A 22,305-nucleotide genomic window follows, 5' to 3' on the forward strand; every position below is an offset into this window, starting at 1 on the left:
GTGTTATTATGTTATTATTAAGTCTATGATTTGATAGAGCAGTCTGACTGAGCGATGGTAGGCAGCAGCAGGCTCGTAAGCATTCATTCAAACAGCTCTTTTGTGCATTTTGCCAGCAGCTCTTTGCAAGCACAGCGCTGTTTATGACTTCAAGCCTATCAGCCTAATGGCTGGTGTAACCAATGTGAAATGGCTAGCTAGTTAGCTTTGTGTGCGCTAATAGCGTTTCAAACGTCACTCGCTCTGAGACTTGGAGTAGTTATTCCCCTTGGCTTTTGCCCCGCGGCTTTTGTGGAGCGATGGGTAACGCTGCTTCGAGTGTGGCTGTTGTCGATGTGTTCCTGGTTCGAGCCCAGGTATGGGCGAGGAGAGGGACGGAAGCTATACTGTTACACTGACAATACTATAGTGCCTATAAGAACATCCAATAGTCAAAGGTATATGAAATACAAATAGTATAGAGAGAAATAGTTCTATAAATACTATATTAACTACAACCTAAAACCTCTTACCTTGGAATAATTGAAGTCTCATGTTAAAAGGAACCACCAACTTTCATATGTTCTGAGCAAGGAACTCAAACGTTCGTTTTTTTACATGGCACAAATTGCACTTTTACTTCTCCAACACTTTGTTTTTGCATTATTTAAACCAAATTGAACATGTTTCATTATTTATTTGAGGCTAAATTGATTTTTATTGATGTATTATATTAAGTTAAAATAAGTGTTCATTCAGTAATGTTGTAATTGTCATTATTACAAATAAAGAAATAAAAATTTGGCCGATTAATCTGTATCGGCCTTTTTTGGTCCTCCAATAATCGGTATCGGTATCTGCGTTGCAAAATCATAATCGGTTGACCTCTACTCCACATGTTCATTAATTGTTTATGGTTCATTGAACAAGCAATGGAAACAGTTTTAAACCCTTTACAATGAAGATCTGTGAAGTGATTTGGATTTGGATTACTTTTGAATTATTTTTGAAAGACAGGGTCCTGAAAAAAAGGACTATTCTTTTTTTGCTGAGTTTATGAACTGTAACTCAGTAACAAAAAAATTGTTGCATGTTGCTTTTATATTTTTGTTCAGTGTAGGCTAACATTCCGGCTTCTATCATCCCCTCAGCTTTTTCTAAAAATAGATACAAAGTATTTGAAAATGTCTACATTTTTGTAATATAAAGTAGGCCTAAATTACCCCCATTGCATCATTTTATAGTTTATTTTATTGACACTTTTTCAATTCATACAACTTTCCATGTCCATCCTTACGACACAACTAGGCCTAGGCAAATCTCCATGAATATATCACCTTTTGTGTCAGTTTAACCCAATGAAAAATCATTTTGCTCCCTTTGTTTTGTCAAGAAAGACCAGGTTGTAGTAGGCTAACTGAAAAGTTGACTTAACTCATTATGCAAGTAAACCAGAATCTGAGAGGGGGGCCCCTGTTTTGAGTGGTCGGACATGCTTGCTAAAATTGTATCTGCTGCAATAGGGGTAGCACATCTAACAGCCATGGCTGAGGAAGACAATATGCTCAGAAATGTGGGAGAATTTAGCCTAGCTGTCCTAGAGCCAGCGGCCAGGCTTTCTGAGCCTTTTTACTGCTGAGGAGATTTGAAAAGATTAACAGACAAGCATGAACTCCAATACATGCCAAGGATTGAATTAATTAAAGATTTTTCTGGGCTGTGTTCAGTCACGTGGTGTAGCATTGAAATAATCGCTGGGTTTAGATTGGCACCTGTCCAACTCTGAGAGAGCTGTGAATGCTCTATTTTTACCTTGTTCCAGTCAGTTCATGGTAATATGGCAAATACTGAGTTTCTTTTGAGTGCAGTTTCAGTATGATATGTTATTGTTGCTTGAAATGCCCCTAGCAGTGAGTATACTCTACGATTAGCCTAGGCATAGTTCTAAAAATGTGTGAAGAACCAGCTAATTCTGTAAAATGTTTTTAAACCCCTAAATCACATTACAATAAATCTTTTTCTATACTCATGTTGGTTCCAATTATAAAAATGTCTGACCAGACTCTTAATGACGTGCCTAAGTAACCTTTGCTGAAAAGTGTGTTGCTGGGTCAAAGGGGAAGCTATGACAAATGTAATAATTTAGTTTGTACTTAAAGCTAAGCTAACAATAAATACATCTCTAAAGTATCCATTGCCTCCTGTGTGTCTCTCTCCAATAGACCATGACGGAGGAGGCTTTCGATGTGGTGGTGGTGGGTTCCTGTATGACTGACTTGGTCAGGTGAGTTAGTTACGCTATGCATCACATCACTGAGAGAGGGATTGGATCAGAATTTGCCCCAAAGTACTTTTGAGATCTTATGGGAACATTTTGTAGAAGTTATTGGGTCACATATCAACAATTCATCTGTAGTTTGAGATGTCAAAATATGTCACATGTAGTTCTATTTCAAATATATCTTCTCGATATTTCACTTGATTGAGATTCGCTCAGGTGGATTCTCTAACGGAAGTAGGCTACAAATCGCAGCGTCTGTTGGAGACAGACAGGTCGATTGGCGAATGAGGTGAGGCCCTCTCCTCTTCATAAGACGCCCCTTGTGCTGCCTCTGATCATTCTCGCCTCTCTTCCTTCACTCTAACTCCTGAAGCTCTCCTAAGCATGACTAGATTTTCTGTCTTCCTACTGAACTGTTCTCTGGTGAACCGCGAGGTTCACGCTGCCAAACGTAGGACCCCAGATCCTGTCGATAATGTTGAGTACTGACCGAAAGTAGTTTTGATTCCGCTATAATACATTTTTGACTCCTCATTCTCAGCTGGTAGCTAGCGTCACAGGCTAGCTATCGAGACTTGGGTAGCCCACACTGTGAGACTACAGCTAACTTGGCTAGCTGGAATGCTAGCTAACCCCACAAAGGACTAGTTTTGCTCAAACAGACAGACGAAGTAAGCATGCGCTTTCTCCGGCTAGCATTGTACTAACTAGCTAGGCTGACGCTACTTAGCTTGTATTTTGCTCAAGGAAAACTTTTTCTCGGAGCCATGGAACCTGCTGCCCCTGCTATGGAATGGAGGGAACCAAGCAGGATTCATGCCCCTGCCTGACTACCGGCACACCCGCGTTTGTGTTGGATGACACTATCAGCCAAAGACCCATACGACTCATGTATTGTCTTCCTGGGGTGAGAGCACGCTGCAGCAGTGCTCGCTAATCCCAAGTACTGCATGCACTGCAAGCGTTTCAATGAAGGGGAAGGTGACCTCGTCATTGACGATAGCGAGGACATGACTCACCTCATCCCAAAGGAGGAAGAGGAAGCCGAAAGGCCTTCTTCTACCCTCAGCGGAGCTTCAATACCCAACTACAGATACCGGCTTATCGATGTCTGAAACGGGCAGCATCCAGACTAAATATCGACTGGCCCAAACCCGTAGGGGGTAGAAGTGCTGAAATGGACTTACTCGACGAGAGGAGGCTCCCCTCTCGCACCACTCCAGGTAAACAACTCCTCCCGGTGGTCCCATCTTGTGTGGCGGAAACCCAACTTAACTGGGACAAGACCCTAACCACAGACCAAGTACTTTAATAATATGGGTATTCAGAATATGGAGTTGGCCCCCGAAGGTTGAGTCGTTGCTGGCCAGCCACCTCAATCCTTATGCCATGTCACAGACCGGCATCTCCCTCCATGGAAATGCGGAGCGCTTTTCCGCCTCCATCTTCCAAAAGGCATATGTGTCTGCCGCACGTTCAGTACGGGCATTCAAAATTAAAAGCTGATGGCATACCAAGACGATTTGCTTATGGAGATGCAACAACTCCTAGCAAACGGTATAGCCAACCAGGGCCTATGGTTGGAGATCTGTGTCATTGCAGACTTCACCCTACGAGCCTCCAGAGGCGCCATCAAAGGCCGTAGGCGTGCCATGAGCCTTGCTGTGGTGGGAGAGAGAGCCCTGTGTCTTGACTTGTCCAGCCTCTTGGAGATAGCTGCGGGAAGTAGGGGTGCTCTCTGAACAGACATAATTTTGCTCCAGAGGATCAATAGCCTCTAAAATAAATGGCTGTGGATTAAGTTTTATCACAAGCACTTACAGTCGGGAAGGCCGCAATTTGGGCAACACGTGCGCCTAATATAGAGCAGCTTGTTGCATTGTGTCCATAGATATAATCCAAGGAAGGATTTTGGAACTTCTAACCCTGGCACTTTGACCGTTAAACTCATGGGTACACTAGCAATGGCTGCCAGTCCTGACTTGAATGGGAACATCCCATCTATGGATTATATGTCTATGGTTGGTTGTGCTTCATCTTCATCATTGGGTGAATCAGTGTCACTGGAAAGTTTATTTTGTAGCTTATACTATACACAGTGCCTTCAGAAAGTATTCACACTCCTTGACTTTTTCCAAATGTTGTTGTGTTACAGCCTGAATTTAAAATGGATTAAATAAAGATTTTTTTTGTCACTGACCTACACACAATACCGCATAATGTCAAAGTGGAATTATTCTTTTTTGAAATTTTTACAAATATTTTTTATGCTGTTGAAATTTTTACAAATTGAGTCAATAAGTATTCAACCCCTTTTTATGGCAAGCCCAAATAAGTTCAGGAGTGAAAATGAGCTTAGCAACTATTTTTTAATAACTACCTCATCTCTGTACCCCACACTGTACCCAACACATACAACATACAAAGGTCCCTCAGTCGAGCAGGAAAATTTCAAACACAGAATCAACCGCGAAGACCAGGGAGGTTTTCCAATGCCTTGCAAAGAAGGGCACCTATTGATTGATGGGTAAAAATAGAAGCAGACATTGAATATCTCTTTGAGCATGGTGAAGTTATTAATTACACTTTGGATGGTGTATCAATACACCCAGTCACTACAAAAATACATGCGTCCTTCCTAACTCAGTTTCTGGAAAGGAAAGAAACCACTCAGGGATTTCACCACGAGGCCAATGTTGACAGTTAGTTAGAGTTTAATGCCTGTGATAGGAGAAAACTGAGGATGGATGAACAACATTGTAGTTATTCCACAATACTAACCTAATTGACAGAGTGAAAAGAAGGAAGCCTGTACAGAATAAAAATATTCTAAAACATGCATCCTGTTTGCAACAAGGAACTGAAGTAATACAACAACAAAAATGTGGCAAAGCAATTAACTTTATGCCCTGAATACATTGTGTTATGTTTGGAGCAAATCCATTACAACACATTACTGAGTACGACTCTCTATATTTTCAAGCATAGTGGTGGCAGTATCATGTTATGGGTATGCTTGTAATCATTGAGGACTGGAGAGTTTTTCAGGATAAAAAAAAAAATGGAATATACCAGACACTGGGAGATGAATTCACTTTTCAGCAGGACTAAAAACAGGCAAAATACTTGTCCAGCCTCTCGGACATAGCCTTGGGAAGTAGGGGTATTGTTAGGTTACGGTGCATTCGGAAAGTATTCAGACCCTTTGACTTTTTACACATTTTGTTACGTTACAGCCTTATTCTAAAATGTATTATATTGTTATTCTTATTGTGTTACTTTTAATTTTTTAGCCTACTTAGTAAATATTTTATTTTTCTTGAACTGCACTGTTGGTTAAGGGCTTGTAAGTAAGCATTTCACGGTAAAGTCTACACTTGTTGTATTTGGCGCATGTGGCAAATAAAGTTTGATTTGATATTTGTTATGTCCAAACTTTTGGCATGTTCCATAAATTGTGGCCGTGAATCCGCCATAGAAATAGAAAGAAAGAGGATGATGCTCCAGTAATATGAATAGCCTAACTATTGAACGATTTGGACTAGATTTTACATTGTAATGGGCATGATGCGACCTTTGGTAGGCTGCTGGCAGACTGCGCTACAGCAATGCCAAGTTAGCCCATGCTCATGCCATGGTTCTCAGCTATGGGAAGTGAAATTATAGGTTACGATTACTTTTGCTCATGATGCACGCCGCAAATGACATGTAACAACACCTTCAGCTCATCGGACACGAAACAAAACACCAATACAAATGTAACAACAGCACAAAATAGATAAACACGTTTTTGGAATTTTATTTTGCAGGTGCCTTTTCATTATAGGATGGATACTTGTGATTTCTAGCTGCACCAATTAAAGCAGTGGAGCGTGGTCAAAACTATTAATCTTGGAGCGACGGGGAACGGGATTCCAAAATGCAATCATATCACACGCAAATGTACCATTTATAAAATGTTTCTATACCGTTTATTAGGTATACCCATCAAGTACCGGGTTGGACCCACTTTGCCTCCAGAACAGCCTGAATTATTTGGGGCATGGAAACATTGCTCAATTGGTATCAGGGGACCTAACGTGTGCCAGGAAAACATTCCCCACACCGTTACATTATCGCCACCAGCCTGTACCGTTGACACCAGGCAGGATCGGGCCATGGACTCATGCTGCTTATACTCTGCCATCAGTATGACGCAAAAGGAAACGGGATTCGTCGGGCCAGGCAATGTTTTTCCACTTCTCAATTGTCCAGTGTTGATGATCGCATGCCCACTGGAGCCGCTTCTTCTTGTTTTTAGCTGATAGGAGTGGAACCCGGTGTGGTCGTCTGCTGCAATAACCCATCCGTAACAAGGGTCGATGAGTTGTGCGTTCCGAGATGCCGTTCTGCACACTACTGTTGTACTGCGCCGTTATTTGCCTGTTTGTAGCCTGCTTGGTAGCTTGCACGGATCTTGCCATTCTCATTCGACCTTTCATCAACGAGCTGTTTTCGTGCACAGGATTGCTGCTTACTGGATGTTTTGTGTTTGTCGCACCATTCTCAGTAAACCCTAGACACTGTTGTGCGTGAAAAGCCCAGGAGGCCGGACGTTTCTGAGATATTGGAACTGGCGCGCCTGGCACCGACAATCATACCACGCTCAGTCGCTTAGGTCACTTGTTTTGCCCATTCTAATGTTCAATAAATCCCAAATGGAAGGTAAACAGTTGGATGAAATCAGACAAAACAAGCTCAATAACTCAATGTGTCACATTCTGACCTTAGTTCTTTTGTTATGTCTTGGTTTTAGTATGGTCAGGGCGTGAGTTGGGTGGGTTGTCTAAGTTCGTTTTTCTATGATTTGGTATTTCTGTGTTTGGCCTGGTATGGTTCTCAATCAGAGGCAGCTGTCAATCGTTGTCCCTGATTGAGAACCATACTTAGGTAGCCTGTTTTTCACCCTTGAGTTGTGGGGGATTGTTTTCTGTTTTGTGTCTACACCAGACAGGACTGTTTCGTTCCGTTCCGTTCATTCTCCTTTGTTATTTTGTTTAGTGTTCTCGTGATAATAAATTATCAATATGGACACTTACCACGCTGCACATTGGTCCTCACCAACAACGGCCGTTACACAATGCATGTACACACTCCCATTGAATATGCATTCACCTGTATTTTGAATAGGCCTAGGATACATTTTGATTTACCCAGTTTGTCATTAGATTTACCATTCAAATATGATTTGCATTATGTTATGTATACTGAACAAAAATATAAACATGTAACAATTTCAACAATTTTATATAAGGAAATCAGTCAATTGAAATAAATTAATTAGACCCTAATCTATGGATTTCACATGACCTGGGAGGGCATAGGCCCACCCACTGGCGAGCCAGACCCAGCCAATCATAATTAGTTTTTCCACACGAAAGGGCTTTATTACAGACAGAAAAACTTATCAGTTCCATTAGCTGTTTGGGTGGCTGGTCTCAGACGATCCCGCAGGTGAAGAAGCCGGATGTGGAGGTTCTGGGCTGGCATGGTTACAGCTTTTTATTTGTTTTTATTTTTTAAGATTACCGCTTTTTCCTCATGTGCTTTATGTATTGATTTGAAATTAATAAATAAAAATTTTTTTTAAAAAGAGTGCAAGGAAGAGGCCTGCTTGAGAATGACCAGAGGCAGGGCGAGTGGTGTCTAATGAAGAGAAAAAGGGCTCATCTCATTCGCCACTCGAACATGTCTGTTTCCAACAAAGCTCTGTGATTGGTACTTCTGTTAAAGAATCTGCCTGAACGAATCCCCATAATGTGAGATCTCACTCTTATACCATGGAGTTGTTGAATATTCCTCATGGATTTTACGGGCATTCTAGAGCATGTATTATTTCCATATAACGCATGGTATATTTGCACGGTAGAATTCAATGGTTATAGTTCATTAATACATATTTTGTTTGACCTGCTTTTGAAAGCAAACGTCGAATTGGAAGCAGTATTGGTTTTGTTGAATTCGATTTTATAACGGGAAACTAGGACTGATGGTTTGGTTAGCCAAACGACCAAGTCTGTTTGTTTAGTTACCACGGCAACTACTGTAGTTAACTAGTAAACTTGCTAGCTACTTCAGTGTATGTTGAACACATTTCTACCGCCAAAATGAACACATTTCTAGTCGTAAATGTGTTAAATCAACTCTGGGCTATGCGTTCTATTGAAAATAATGAACGAATGAACGTAAATGTGTCAAATCAACTCGGGCTATGTGTTCTATTGAAAATAATGAACGAGGCTAGCGGGTCGTGGCTAATGAACGAGGCTAGCGCGTCGTGGAATACTTCACACCTCGTTCATTATTTTCAATGAACGCATAGCCCCTAGTTGATTACCCCTTACATATTATCATAGAACAGGGGTTATACAAGTAACCCTACATTTTTAAAATGTGGGTCCTGGTTCTGAGCCATGGCATATACATTATTTAACTGCCAATTCTGTTTTAGAACTGTTCATCCTCATGTTATCTTCTGAAACTGACAGCCACACATCTTTGTTGTGCTTGAAAAAGCTTTATTAGTCGTTCTGGCTCATACACATCACATTGTGATGGAAACATGGAATGGCCTATTTTCTGGGCCGATGACAACCATGTGACTCTAAACCCTTTTAGGTATGGTCTAACACGCTATGTGCATCTTTTTAGTCTATATTTACCATCAGTTGTCATGGAAAGTTTTTACGCAAAAGCCAAGGGGTAATATTGGGAAGGGTGTTTCCAGCATGGCTCGAAATGGATGAAGCCCTATACAGACACATATAAGGGAACTGCCCTGTTCCTCCACCCCTGCCTGGGTTATTAATTCCATAGGAATCACGTCATTCTATTTCTTTGATTAATACCGCTGTCCCCAGACACAATCACCAGATTAGACTACTGTCACGTAACGTAGGCATGAGGCGGATGGAGGCGTAACTTCATCCAGAGGTATAAAGACCCTGAAGGGCCACATCAGAAAGGCAAGGAGGACTAGGTTTCAAATAACATTTTGTTGGTCACATACACATGTTTAGCAGATGTTATTGCGGGTGTAGCGAAATGCTTGTGTTTCTAGCTCCAACAGTGCAGTAATATCTAACAAGTAATATCGAACAATTTCACAACAATACACACAAATCTAAGTAAATTGTGGAATGGAATTAAAGATATATAAATATATGGATGAGCAATGTCAGAGCGGCATAGACTAAAATACAGTAGAATAGAATACAGTATATACATATGAGATGAGTAATGCAAAATATGTAAACATTATTCAAGTTACTAGTGTTCCATTTATTAAAGTGGCCAGTGATTTCAAGTCTATGTATATAGGCAGCAGCCTCTAATGTGCTAGTGATGGCTATTTGACAGCCTGATGGCCTTGAAATAGATGTTTTTCAGTCTCTCAGTCCCAGCTATGATGCACCTGTACTGACCTCGCCTTCTGGATGATAACGAGGTGAACAGGCCGTAGCTCGGTTGGTTGTTGTCCTTGATGATCTTTTGGGCCTTCCTGTGACATCGGGTGCTGTAGGTGTCCTGGAGGGCAGGTAGTTTACCCCCTGTGATGCGTTGGGGCAGACCTCACCACCCTCTGGAGAGCCCTGCGGTTGCGGGCGGTGCAGTTGCCGTACCAGGTGGTGATACAGCCCGATAGGATACTCTTAATTGTGCATCTGTAAAAGTTTGAGGGTTTTAGGTAGTGATGCACCGATATGATATTTTTGGCCGATACCCAAAATTGATATTTTCCTTGCCAAAAAAAAAACGATACCGATAACCGATGTTTTACATTTCTGCTGCCTTTTAAGCATTCTAGTACAGTTAAATAGTTAACACACACAGCAGCGGTCTAAGGCACTGCATCTCAGTGCAAGAGGCGTAACTACAGTCCTTGGTTCGAATCCAGGGTCTATCACATCCTTGATTGGGTTTCGTGTCTCAAAAATATTGTCTTGCATTTTAAAATGAGAAGGGACCAAATATTGTAAAACTGTTCAATGCAACATCTTAGCATCACAACTTTGAGAAGGAAGTGAATATATTGGCTTTTTCTCCACAGTTGGCAACACTGTATCACTCATACCACAAATATGCTGAAAAAAATATGTAAACGCAACATGTAAAGTGGTGGTCCAATGTTTCATGAGCTGAAATAAAAGACCCCAGAAATGTTCCATACGCACAAGAAGCTTATTTCTCTCAATTTTGAGCACAAATATGTTTACATTCCTGTTAGTGAGCATTTCTCCTTTGCCAAGATAATCCATCCACCTGACAGGTGTGGCTTATCAAGAAGCTGATTAAACAACATGGTCATTACACAGGTGCACCTTGTGCTGGGCACAATAAAAGGCCACTCTAAAATGTGCAGTTTTGTCACATAACACAATGCCACAGATGCCTCAAGTTTAGAGGGAGTGTGCAATCGAAATGCTGACTGTAGAAATGTCCACCAGAGCTATTGCCAGATAATTTTAATTTCTCGACCATAAGCCGCATCCAACATCTTTTTAGAGAATTTGGCACTGCATCCAACCGGCCTCACAACTGAAGACCACGTGTAACCAAGCCAGCCCAGGACCTCCACATTTGGCTTCTTCACCTGCGGGATTGTCTGAAGGGGAGCTGAGGCGTATTTCTGTCTGTAATAAAGCTCTTTGTGGGGAAAAACTCATTCTGATTGGCTGGGCCTGGCCCCCCAGTGGGTGGGCATGGCTCCCCAGTGAGTGAGCCTATGCTCTCCCAGGCCCACCCATGGTTGTGCCCTTGTCCAGTCATGTGAAATCCATAGATTAGGGCCTAATCAATGTATTTAAACTGACTGATGTCCTTATATGAACTGTAACTCAGTAAAATATTTTAAATTGTTGCATGTTGAGTTTTTATATTTTTGCTTAGTATACTTGGCTTCCAATATCACCTGTACCACAAATCCTGTTTGGTTTTCATAGACTAGGTTAGAAGACAGACACTGATCCATTGATCTGCCTGTTGACTGGTGATGTGGATATGACCTCATCAGTAAAACCTAATTAACTCCATTGAGACCAAGGATTCAACTTGGTCATCATGACACCATGATCCCATTTAATTGATACCCGACTGTTGCTGTTATATCATCTCAGTAGATGTGGTGTGAACAGTGTAGTGAAAATGTCCTTCCCACACATGTTGTATCATCATCTCAAGTACAATTGAGTAGTGTATGAGCACACATAAGTGAGACAACATTTGTCGCCCTGAAGTAGGCTTAGGCTACCTTTGCAAAGTGTTGTGCAACACAACAGGTGTTAAACAGAACAATAGATTATTTACAGTCTATCGCTTACATAAAATATGTCCATGTGGATGTCCATGCAAATGTACTGTTCTGTTATAGGTCACCGTTCAAGTCACATTTGCCCTTTCTGTGTTTTCGCTTGAGTAACTACACAATCTTACAATTTTCATCTCATTCTCCCCCCCCCCCCCCCCCCCCCCAACCTTTATCTGTAACTGTGGCGAAAGTGATCCCACCCCCAGTTATCAAAAACACACGGACACGCTCACTGACGGTTTTGATCATTTTAGGCAACCTCTTTAAAGGGCAGGAGGAGCTGCATCAATTAGGCCCTTACAGTACTACTGACGGGAAGAGACTGTGTTTTGGGTCTTTTTCGTGAGGGGGGGGGGGGGGGGGGGGGGGGGGGGGGGGGGGGGGGGGGGGGGGGGTAGGGGGGGGGGGGGGGGGGTGGAGGGTACTTGAAAACTTGAAATACATTTTCCACCCCATCAAAGTGATATGCATGGCTTTGAAGTTGGAAATCCAGTTGCCTGAATGTGCCAATGTTTGGGTGGTTGTGACACAGTCCCCCTCTCCCCACCTCCACTTGTCTTTCCCCTGACTTTGTCTCCTCTCTCTCTTTCCTCTCTGATGTGGCCTCTCACACTAGAAACCCCACACTGTCAAAGCCAGACAGCGCCCCCTGCTGCTGTCCTCATCCACAGCTCCCTGATGTGAGATATGGAGCCGGTGTGATGTGGAGCAGTGTGATGGATTGTGTTTATATAGGCTAGCCTAGATGGGCTAGATGGTGCATTTCACTAGTTCTAAGGGAACTCATCTACCTCCAATGTATAGCAGCCACCTGTGTTTGTGGCTCTGGATAGACATTGCCCCTAAAAGACAGCGGAATAGCTTACCATCTTAACAAACCCTCCTAACCAACCTTATAGTGTTTTCAGCTTGCGGTATATACATTTTTACACCTGCTACCAGATGCAAACTATGAGGGCTGTTGACATTGGCCAATATGAGCCATTTCTGTAGGTGAGGGGAAATTACCTAAGTAGTTAATAAGGAAACATTTTTTTCTCAGTATTTCACACCTCTTTCCTCACACCTCACCTCGACCTTCCCGTCACCTCTTCCTTCTCTCACTCTACCTCTCTCTGACTAGTGAAAGTGAAAAGAGCTCTTATTTTTTTTTATTACATACACCGGATAGGTGCAGTGAAATGTGTTGTTTTACCTGGTCAGCCTGGTAGTACGGTGCCTCTGGAGATAATTAGGGTTAAGTGTCTTACTCAAGGGCACATTGGCAGATTTTTCATCTTGTCAGCTCAGGTATGCGAACCAGTGACCTTTAGGTTACTGGCCAAATGCTTTAACAGCTAGTCTACCTTCCGCCCTATATATCCTGTCCTATCTTATCCTACACAGCATGACCATAAAAGGCCTTCCTGTTTTTAAATAACTTTCTTTGTAAAGTCATTATACCTTTTTGATAATCTATTCTATATTGAAGCACTACTAGGTTACGTGAACCTATGTGTCTGCTGCAAAGGAATTAAGTAAATGGTCCAAAGTTAGCAGTGTTTGCACAATCCTCAGTCCCTCCTTCTAAAAGTCATAAACGTTACTGATCCGATGCGGTAATAGTTCTCAGGCTACTTCTGCGTCTGAACCATCTGCGCGTTCCAAAGGTTAGCCGCCACTCAGTGGTTTAAATGTAAAGCAAATGTTTTTTTCCGGTGCTGCACAAAAAATAACAAGCTTCACTGAACACTTGTGATGGCCTTTTGGTGGCGTGGGAGAAAACAGACGGGTTGGAGTTGAGCTTTAGCACATAGCCAACCTTTTGGTTGGCGTGCTCGCAAACACACAGACAATGGACTAGTGTCTGGTGATGGAGGGGTCGTGGTTTACCCAACCTGGCAATCACCTGTTGAAAGCCAACCAGCCAAGCCAAGCCAACCAGTAGTCGTGGTCAGATGCCAATAAAGGCGGGACTGGAATCTGTGTGCGTGTGCATGTGTGTGTGTGTGTGTGCGTACCTGCGTGTGATTGTACGTATGTGTACTTGCAGTTACTATGCTTGGCCCACACACTCTCAGTGTAAACAGTGTAAACACTTTCACCACCCTGCTTCCTCTCTCTCTCTGAGAGAGACAGATACCTTATTGAGTATATGTGGAATCTGGGAATATACAATTCTCATGATTTGTTTCCTAATGGACTGTAGATGCATTATGTAAACATACTGTAATAACAAAAGTGTGAGACTATATGGTTTCTTCTACATAGTAGATTTTAATGTGTGGCTGATGACACATAAAGGAGAGCAATTATAGGCATGGTACACATGGATAAGTTCTATAGGCTAACATTGATTCGTACATACACATGTTTTAACAAATCATGATTAATATGTTGTCTCAGAGTACTTTTTTTCTGAAAGACATTGTCCTAACAAGGAAAGGACATAAGACATAAGACATGATTCATCAAAACCACTTAACATATGGACTCCCATATGTTCACCCCTATTTTGGTTTCGACCAAAACAACCTCAAATCTCCTGCATGAACGCTGAGGTTACTGGAAATCCTGAGGTTGTGAAAAACAACAAAGAGCTATTTTTATGTGGATTTACTGTAACTCCCTAGTTTCTCAACCACCACACCTGCTAATTAACACACACACACACACACACACATCCAAACTGTATACACACACACTTCACACATACCCAAATCTCAATAATAGCTAAGTTTATCATCCTAGTCTTGCCACCAACAAACCCTCTGACCCTGGAGAAGGAAGAGCCTTTTAACTCTCTGTGATTGGAGGAGAGGGCAGACAGACAGCTCTCTAGCCTGGGGGAGAGAGGGCAGGGTAAGCATGACCCAACCTGTAGTGTCAAGGCATTAGTGACATTAGCCCTAACAGGGCTCACTTCAACACCATCATCCTGGAAACCTTAGACCCACTCCAATTCACACACCGCCCCAACAGATCCACAGATGACACAATCTCAGTCGCACTCCACACTGCCCTTTACCACCTGGACAAGAGGAACACCAATGTGAGAATGCTATTCATTGACTACAGCTCAGCGTTCAACACCATAGTGCCCACAAAGCTCATTACTAAGGACCCTGGGACTAAACACCTCCCTCTGCAACTGGATCCTGGACTTCCTGATGGCCCGCCCCCAGGTAGTAAGGGTAAGCGAACAACACATCTGCCACGCTGATCCTCAACACGGGGGCCCCTCAGGGGTGCATGCTTAGTCCCCTCCTGTACTCCCTGCTCACCCACAACTGTGTGGCAAAGCACGACTCCAACATCACCATTAAGTTTGCTGACGACACAATGGTGGTAGGCCTGATCACCGACAAAGGAGGTCAGAGACCTGGAAGTGTGGTGCCAGGACAGCAATATCTCAACATTAGTTGTGAAGAGGGCATGACAATGCCTTTCCCCCTCAGGAGACTGAGAAGATTTGGCATGGGTCCCCAGATCCTCAAAAGGTTATATAGCTACACCATTGAGAGCATCCTGACCAGTTGCATCGCCGCCTGGTATGGCAAATGCTCGGCATCCGACCGTAAAGTGCGCACAGCCCAGTACATCACTAGGGCCAAGCTTCTTGCCATCCAGGGCGTATATACTAGGCGGTGTCAGAGGAAGGCCCAAAACATTGTCAAAGACTCCAGTTACCCAAGTCATAGACTGTTCTGGTACCGGAGCACCAAGTCTAGGTCCAAAACGCTCCTTAACAACTTATACCCCCAAGCCATAAGACTGCTGAACAATTAATCAAATGGCCACGCAGGCTGTTTACATTGACGACCCCCCCCCCCCCCCCCCCCCCCCCCCCCCCCCCCCCCCCCCCCCCCCCCCCCCCCCCCCCCCCTTTGTTTTTACACTGCTGCTAGTCGCTGTTTATTATCTCGACTAACCTGTACCCACGCACATTGACTCAGTACCGGTACCCCCTGTATATAGCCTCATTATTGTTATTTTATTGTGTTACTTTTTATTTTATATTTTTTGCATTCAGCGCATGTGACATACATTTAGAATTTATTTGATTTGACATAGTCATGTCAAAGCAGCTGTTTGCGTCTATGACCAGCACTGACTGAGCAACTTGCATTCAACTGCACCTTAGTCCAGGGCTAAGCGAGTGTTCACACTTGCACATTCTGAAGAGGGCTAGCACCAACCGTAGCCCATGGCTAGCTGGCCCTGCTCCAGAGCAGGGTGAGTTAGCACTGACTTTTTGAGGAGCCCCATAAACACAGTGCCAAAATAACCAATATAAAACATGGTGAACAACACCTAGAATGCTCACTGTCCAATCACAAAAGCTGCACATTCACTTAATTGATATACAGTGCATTCGGAAAGTATTCAGAGCCTTTGACTTTTTCCACATTTAGTTAATTACAGCCTTATTCTAAAATTGATTAAACTCACTGGACTCTAACCACACACTCACACATACTACACTGACACTCCAATACAAAAAAAAAATCAGAGCTGGCCGCCCGGCCAAACTGAGCAGTCGGGGGAGAGGGGCCTTGGTCAGGGAGGTGACCAAGCTCCGAGGAATGTGTCGAGGTACCACCAAGTCACTCTGACAGAGTTCTAGAGTTCCTCTGTGAAGATGAGCGAACCTTCCAGAAGGACAACCATCTCTGCAGCACTCAACCAATCAGGCCTTTATGATAGAGTGGCCAGACGGAAGCAATTCCTCAGTAAAAGGCACACGACAGCCCGGTTGGAGTTTGTCAAAAGCACCGAAAGACTCTCAGACCATGAGATACAAGGTTCTCTGGTCTGATGAAACCAAGATTGAACTATTTGGCCTGAATACCAAGCGTCACTTCTGGAGGAAACCTGGCACCATCCCTACAGTGAAGCATGGTGGTGGCAGCATCGTGCTGTGTGGATGTTTTTCAGTGGCAGGGGCTGGGAGACTAGTCAGGATCGAGGCAAAAATGAACAGAGCAAAGTACATCGAGATCTTGGATGAAAACCTGCTCCAGAGCGCTCAGGAACTCAGACGGGCTAAGGTACACCTTCCAACAGGACAACGACCATAAGCACACAACCAAGACAACGCAGGAATGGCTTCGGGACAGGTCTCTGAATGTCCTTGAGTGGCCCAGGCGGAGCCCGGACTTGAACCCGATCTAAGATCTTTGGTGAGACTTGAAAATAGCTGTGCAGCAACGCTTTCAATCCAGCCTGACAGTTTGAGAGGATCTGGGAGAAACTCCCCAAATACAGGTGTGCCACCCTTGTAGCGTCTTTCCCAAGAAGACTCGATGCTGCCAAAGGTGCTTCAACAAAGTACTGAGTAAAGGGTCTGAATACTTATGTAAATGTGATATTTCCGTTTTTTACTTTTAAATAATAAAAGTATGGGGTATTGTGTGTAGATTGATGAGGAGGAAAAAATAATAAGACTAAAGTAACAAAATGTGGAAAAAGTCAAGGGGTCTGAATACTTTCCGAAGGCACTGTAGATAAACTATCTTGGTAAATAGTGTGGTCTACAGCTTATCATGAGGGACTCTAACTCAGGCAAGGAAAACCTTGAGACTTTCTTAATATTAGGGATCGCGCACTAGCTGTTGTTGACAAAAGGCTATAGGATAGCCTCAAGCGGAGCTCATCCAGTTTATTCTCCAGGGATTCCACATTTGCCAGTTGAAAAGGGGGCAAAGGTGGATTATCCACTCGCCGACGCAAAATCGCCAGGCATCCGGCTCTTCAACCTCTGTAACTGCGTCTCTTCATACCAATGATGTGGGTTTAGGCCTGGTCCGGGAGGAGCAGTAAATCTTTCGCTTCCGACTCATTAAAGAAAAAATCCTCATCCAGTTTGAGGTGAGTAATTGCTGTTCTGATGTCCAGAAGCTCTTTTCGGTCATAAGAAACGGTGGCGGAAACATTATGTATAAAAAAAGTTTAAATCAGCACAGAAAAACACAAACTAGCACAATTGGTCAGGAGCCCATAAAACGGCGGCTGTCCCCTTGAAAATGTACAGTGCCTTGCGAAAGTATTCGGCCCCCTTGAACTTTGCGACCTTTTGCCACATTTCAGGCTTCAAACATAAAGATATAAAACTGTATTTTTTTGTGAAGAATCAACAACAAGTGGGACCCAATCATGAAGTGGAACGACATTTATTGGATATTTCAAACTTTTTTAACAAATCAAAAACTGAAAAATTGGGCGTGCAAAATTATTCAGCCCCTTTACTTTCAGTGCAGCAAACTCTCTCCAGAAGTTCAGTGAGGATCTCTGAATGATCCAATGTTGACCTAAATGACTAATGATGATAAATACAATCCACCTGTGTGTAATCAAGTCTCCGTATAAATGCACCTGCACTGTGATAGTCTCAGAGGTCCGTTAAAAGCGCAGAGAGCATCATGAAGAACAAGGAACACACCAGGCAGGTCCGAGATACTGTTGTGAAGAAGTTTAAAGCCGGATTTGGATACAAAAAGATTTCCCAAGCTTTAAACATCCCAAGGAGTACTGTGCAAGCGATAATATTGAAATGGAAGGAGTATCAGACCACTGCAAATCTACCAAGACCTGGCCGTCCATCTAAACTTTCAGCTCATACAAGGAGAAGACTGATCAGAGATGCAGCCAAGAGGCCCATGATCACTCTGGATGAACTGCAGAGATCTACAGCTGAGGTGGGAGACTCTGTCCATAGGACAACAATCAGTCGTATATTGCACAAATCTGGCCTTTATGGAAGAGTGGCAAGAAGAAAGCCATTTCTTAAAGATATCCATAAAAAGTGTTATTTAAAGTTTGCCACAAGCCACCTGGGAGACACACCAAACATGTGGAAGAAGGTGCTCTGGTCAGATGAAACCAAAATTGAACTTTTTGGTAACAATGCAAAACGTTATGTTTGGCGTAAAAGCAACACAGCTGAACACACCATCCCCACTGTCAAACATGGTGGTGGCAGCATCATGGTTTGGGCCTGCTTTTCTTCAGCAGGGACAGGGAAGATGGTTAAAATTGATGGGAAGATGGATGGAGCCAAATACAGGACCATTCTGGAAGAAAACCTGATGGAGTCTGCAAAAGACCTGAGACTGGGACGGAGATTTGTCTTCCAACAAGACAATGATCCAAAACATAAAGCAAAATCTACAATGGAATGGTTCAAAAATAAACATATTCAGGTGTTAGAATGGCCAAGTCAAAGTCCAGACCTGAATCCAATCGAGAATCTGTGGAAAGAACTGAAAACTGCTGTTCACAAATGCTCTCCATCCAACCTCACTGAGCTCGAGCTGTTTTGCAAGGAGGAATGGGAAAAAATGTCAGTCTCTCGATGTGCAAAACTGATAGAGACATACCCCAAGTGACTTCCAGCTGTAATCGCAGCAAAAGGTGGCGCTACAAAGTATTAACTTAAGGGGGCTGAATAATTTTGCACGCCCAATTTTTCAGTTTTTGATTTGTTAAAAAAGTTTGAAATATCCAATAAATGTTGTTCCACTTCATGATTGTGTCCCACTTGTTGTTGATTCTTCACAAAAAAATACAGTTTTATATCTTTATGTTTGAAGCCTGAAATGTGGCAAAAGGTCGCAAAGTTCAAGGGGGCCGAATACTTTCGCAAGGCACTGTATTTTTGCCAATAATTGACAAACATATACTTGTTAAGAAACTAACTGTGAGAACTGTTAGAGCCGTATGGATCGATGATGAATTGAAAAATTGTATGGTTGAAAGAAATTATGCAAAAAAGTCAGGCTACTCAGCAGATTGGTTGGCATACTGTCAATTGAGAAATTGTGTGACTAAACTTAAGAAACAAAAAATACTAATTATATTACCAAAACAAGATAAATGACATAAAAAACCATGGGAAAACTTTGTAGCACCTTAAATTATATTATGGGAAGTGTCACGCCCTGACCATAGTTTACTTTGTATTTTCTATGTTTTGATTGGTCAGGGTGTGATCTGAGTGGGTATTCTATGTTTCATGTCTTGTTTGTCTATTTCTATGTTCAGCCTGATATGGTTCTCAGTCAGAGGCAGGTGTTCGTCATTGTCTCTGATTGGGAACCATATTTAGGTAGCCTGGGTTTCACTGTGTGTTTGTGGGTGATTGTTCCTGTCCTTAGTGTTAGTTTGCACCAGTGTAGGCTGTTTCGGTTTTCATTACGTTTATTATTTTGCACTGTTTGTATTTAGATTCATGTTGCTATAGTCAATAAACATGGATCGTAATCTACACGCCGCATTTTGGTCCGACTCTCCTTCACATACAGAAAACCGTGACAGAATCACCCACCACAAAAGGACCAAGCAGCGTGTCAACAGGCAGGAGCAGCGCGAGGAGATGCGCAATAAGGATTTCTGGACATGGGAGGAAATCCTCGACGGGAGAGGACCCTGGGCTAAACCAGGGGAGTGTAGCCGCCCAAAGGTGCAGCGGGAGAAGAAACAACAGGAGCAGCCCAAAGAGGAGTGCAGTATGGAGTATACGACTTGGGAGGAGATCGACAGGTGGGCGGCCGACCCAGGGAGAGTGCCGGAGCCCGCCTGGGATTCGATGGAGCAGTGCGCGGAAGGATATAGGAGAATGGAGTTTGCGAAGCAAGCAAGGCGGCGCGGACGGAGGCCCCATAGTCAGCCCCAAAAATTTCTTGGGGGGGGGCTCAGGGAGAGTGTGGCAGAGTCAGGAGCCAGACCTGAGCCAACTCTCCCTGTTTATCGTGAGGAGCCAAGGAGGAGAGCAGAACCAGAGCCGGTGTTGGAGGTGAGTGAAACAGAGACTGTGAAGGAGTTAATGGGGAAATTGGAGGAGAGAGAAATGAGGGAGTTGCTGTGTTGGTGCATTTTGCATAGAATTCGCCTGACGGAACGTGTCAGGGATTTGATGGCACCTGGGTTAGCGCTCCATACTCGTCCTGAGGTCCGTTTTAGTCGGCTGGTGAAGTTGGTTCCAGTCTCACGCATCAGGCCTCCTGTGCGCCTCGCCTGTTCAGCGCAGCCAGAGCCTCTCTCATCTCATGCGCTGCCGGAGTCTCCCGCCTGTTCAGCGCAGCCAGAGCCTCTCTTCTCTACTGCGCTATCGGAGTCTCCCGACTGTTCAGCGCAGCCAGAACCTTTCTACTCTCCTGCGCTGCCGGAGTCTCCCGCCTGTTCAGCGCAGCCAGAGCCTTTCTGCTCTCCTGCGCTGCCGGAATCTCCCGCCTGTTCAGCGCAGCCGGAGCCTCTCTCCTCTCCTGCGCTGTCGGAGTCTCCCGCCTGTTCAGCGCAGCCAGAACTGCCAGTCTGCATGAAGCAGCCCGAGCTGCCAGTCTGCAAGGAGCTGCCAGTCTGCAAGGAGCTGCCAGTCTGCAAGGAGCTGCCAGTCTGCAAGGAGCTGCCAGTCTGCAAGGAGCTGCCAGTCTGCAAGGAGCTGTCAGTCTGCATGGAGCAGCCTGAGCTGTCAGTCTGCATGGAGCAGCCTGAGCTGTCAGTCTGCATGGAGCAGCCTGAGCTGTCAGTCTGCATGGAGCAGCCTGAGCTGTCAGTCTGCATGGAGCAGCCTGAGCTGTCAGTTTGCAAGGAGCAGCCAGAACTCTCAGTCTACATGAAGCAGCCAGAGCTGCCAGTCTGCAAGGAGCTGCCAGTCTGCAAGGAGCTGCCAGCCTGCAAGGAGCTGCCAGCCTGCAAGGAGCTGCCAGTCTGCAAGGAGCCGCCAGAGCTGCCTGTCTGCAGGATGCCGCTAAAGCTGCCAGCCTGCAAGGAGCTGCCAGTCTGCAAGGAGCTGCCAGTCTGCAATGAGCTGCCAGCCTGCAAGGAGCTGTCAGTCTGCATGGAGCAGCCTGAGCTGTCAGTCTGCATGGAGCAGCCTGAGCTGTCCGTCTGCATGAAGCAGCCCGAGCTGTCAGTTTGCAAGGAGCAGCCAGAGCTGTCAGTCTACATGAAGCAGCCAGAGCTGCCAGTCTGCAAGGAGCTGCCAGTCTGCAAGGAGCTGCCAGTCTGCAAGGAGCTGCCAGTCTGCAAGGAGCTGCCAGTCTGCAAGGAGCTGCCAGCCTGCAAGGAGCTGTCAGTCTGCATGGAGCTGCCAGTCTCCAAGGAGCCGCCAGAGCTGCCTGTCTGCAGGATGCCGCAAAAGCTGCCAGTCTGCAAGGAGCCGCCAGAGCTGCCAGTCTGCAAGGAGCTGCCAGAGCTGCCAGTTAGCATGGAGCAGCCAGGGCCGCCAGTCAGCATTGAGCAGCCAGTCAGCATGGAGCAGCTGGAGCTGCCAGTCGGCATGGAGCTGCCAGTCAGTATGGAGCAGCCAGAGCCGCCAGTCAGCATGGAGCAGCCAGTCAGCATGGAGCAGCCAGAGCTGCCAGTCAGCATTGAGCAGCCAGTCAGCATGGAGCAGCCAGATCTGCCGGTCGACCAGACTCTCCCAGATCTGCCGGTCGACCAGACTCTCCCAGATCTGCCGGTCGACCAGACTCTCCCAGATCTGCCGGTCGACCAGACTCTCCCAGATCTGCCGGTCGACCAGACTCTTCCAGATCTTCCGGTCGACCAGACTCTTCCAGAGCTGCCGGTCGACCAGACTCTTCCAGATCTGCCCGTCGACCAGACTCTTCCAGATCTGCCAGTCGTCCAGACTCTTCCAGATCTGCCAGTCGTCCAGACTCTTCCAGATCTGCCAGTCGTCCAGACTCTTCCAGATCTGCCAGTCGTCCAGACTCTT

General features: G+C 44.6%; 1 protein-coding gene across 5 annotated transcripts in view; it reads left to right on the forward strand.

The window, feature by feature from the left end:
- rbks (ribokinase) overlaps nucleotides 1-22,305 on the forward strand; it is a 76,605-nt gene that overhangs the window by 9,443 nt on the left and 44,857 nt on the right. For 3 of the 5 annotated variants that reach the window (XM_036962219.1, XM_021584329.2, XM_021584325.2), the window contains one exon: nucleotides 2,202-2,263. In XM_036962219.1, coding sequence (XP_036818114.1) covers nucleotides 2,205-2,263 — 59 coding nt within the window. In that variant the 5' untranslated portion in view covers nucleotides 2,202-2,204. Of the gene's footprint in view, nucleotides 1-2,201; nucleotides 2,264-2,476; nucleotides 2,550-22,305 lie in introns of all 5 variants that reach the window. The other 2 variants (XM_021584327.2, XM_021584328.2) reach the window with 1 other exon arrangement.

This window comes from Oncorhynchus mykiss, chromosome 25 (assembly GCF_013265735.2).
Source record: "Oncorhynchus mykiss isolate Arlee chromosome 25, USDA_OmykA_1.1, whole genome shotgun sequence".
Taxonomy (NCBI): domain Eukaryota; kingdom Metazoa; phylum Chordata; class Actinopteri; order Salmoniformes; family Salmonidae; genus Oncorhynchus; species Oncorhynchus mykiss.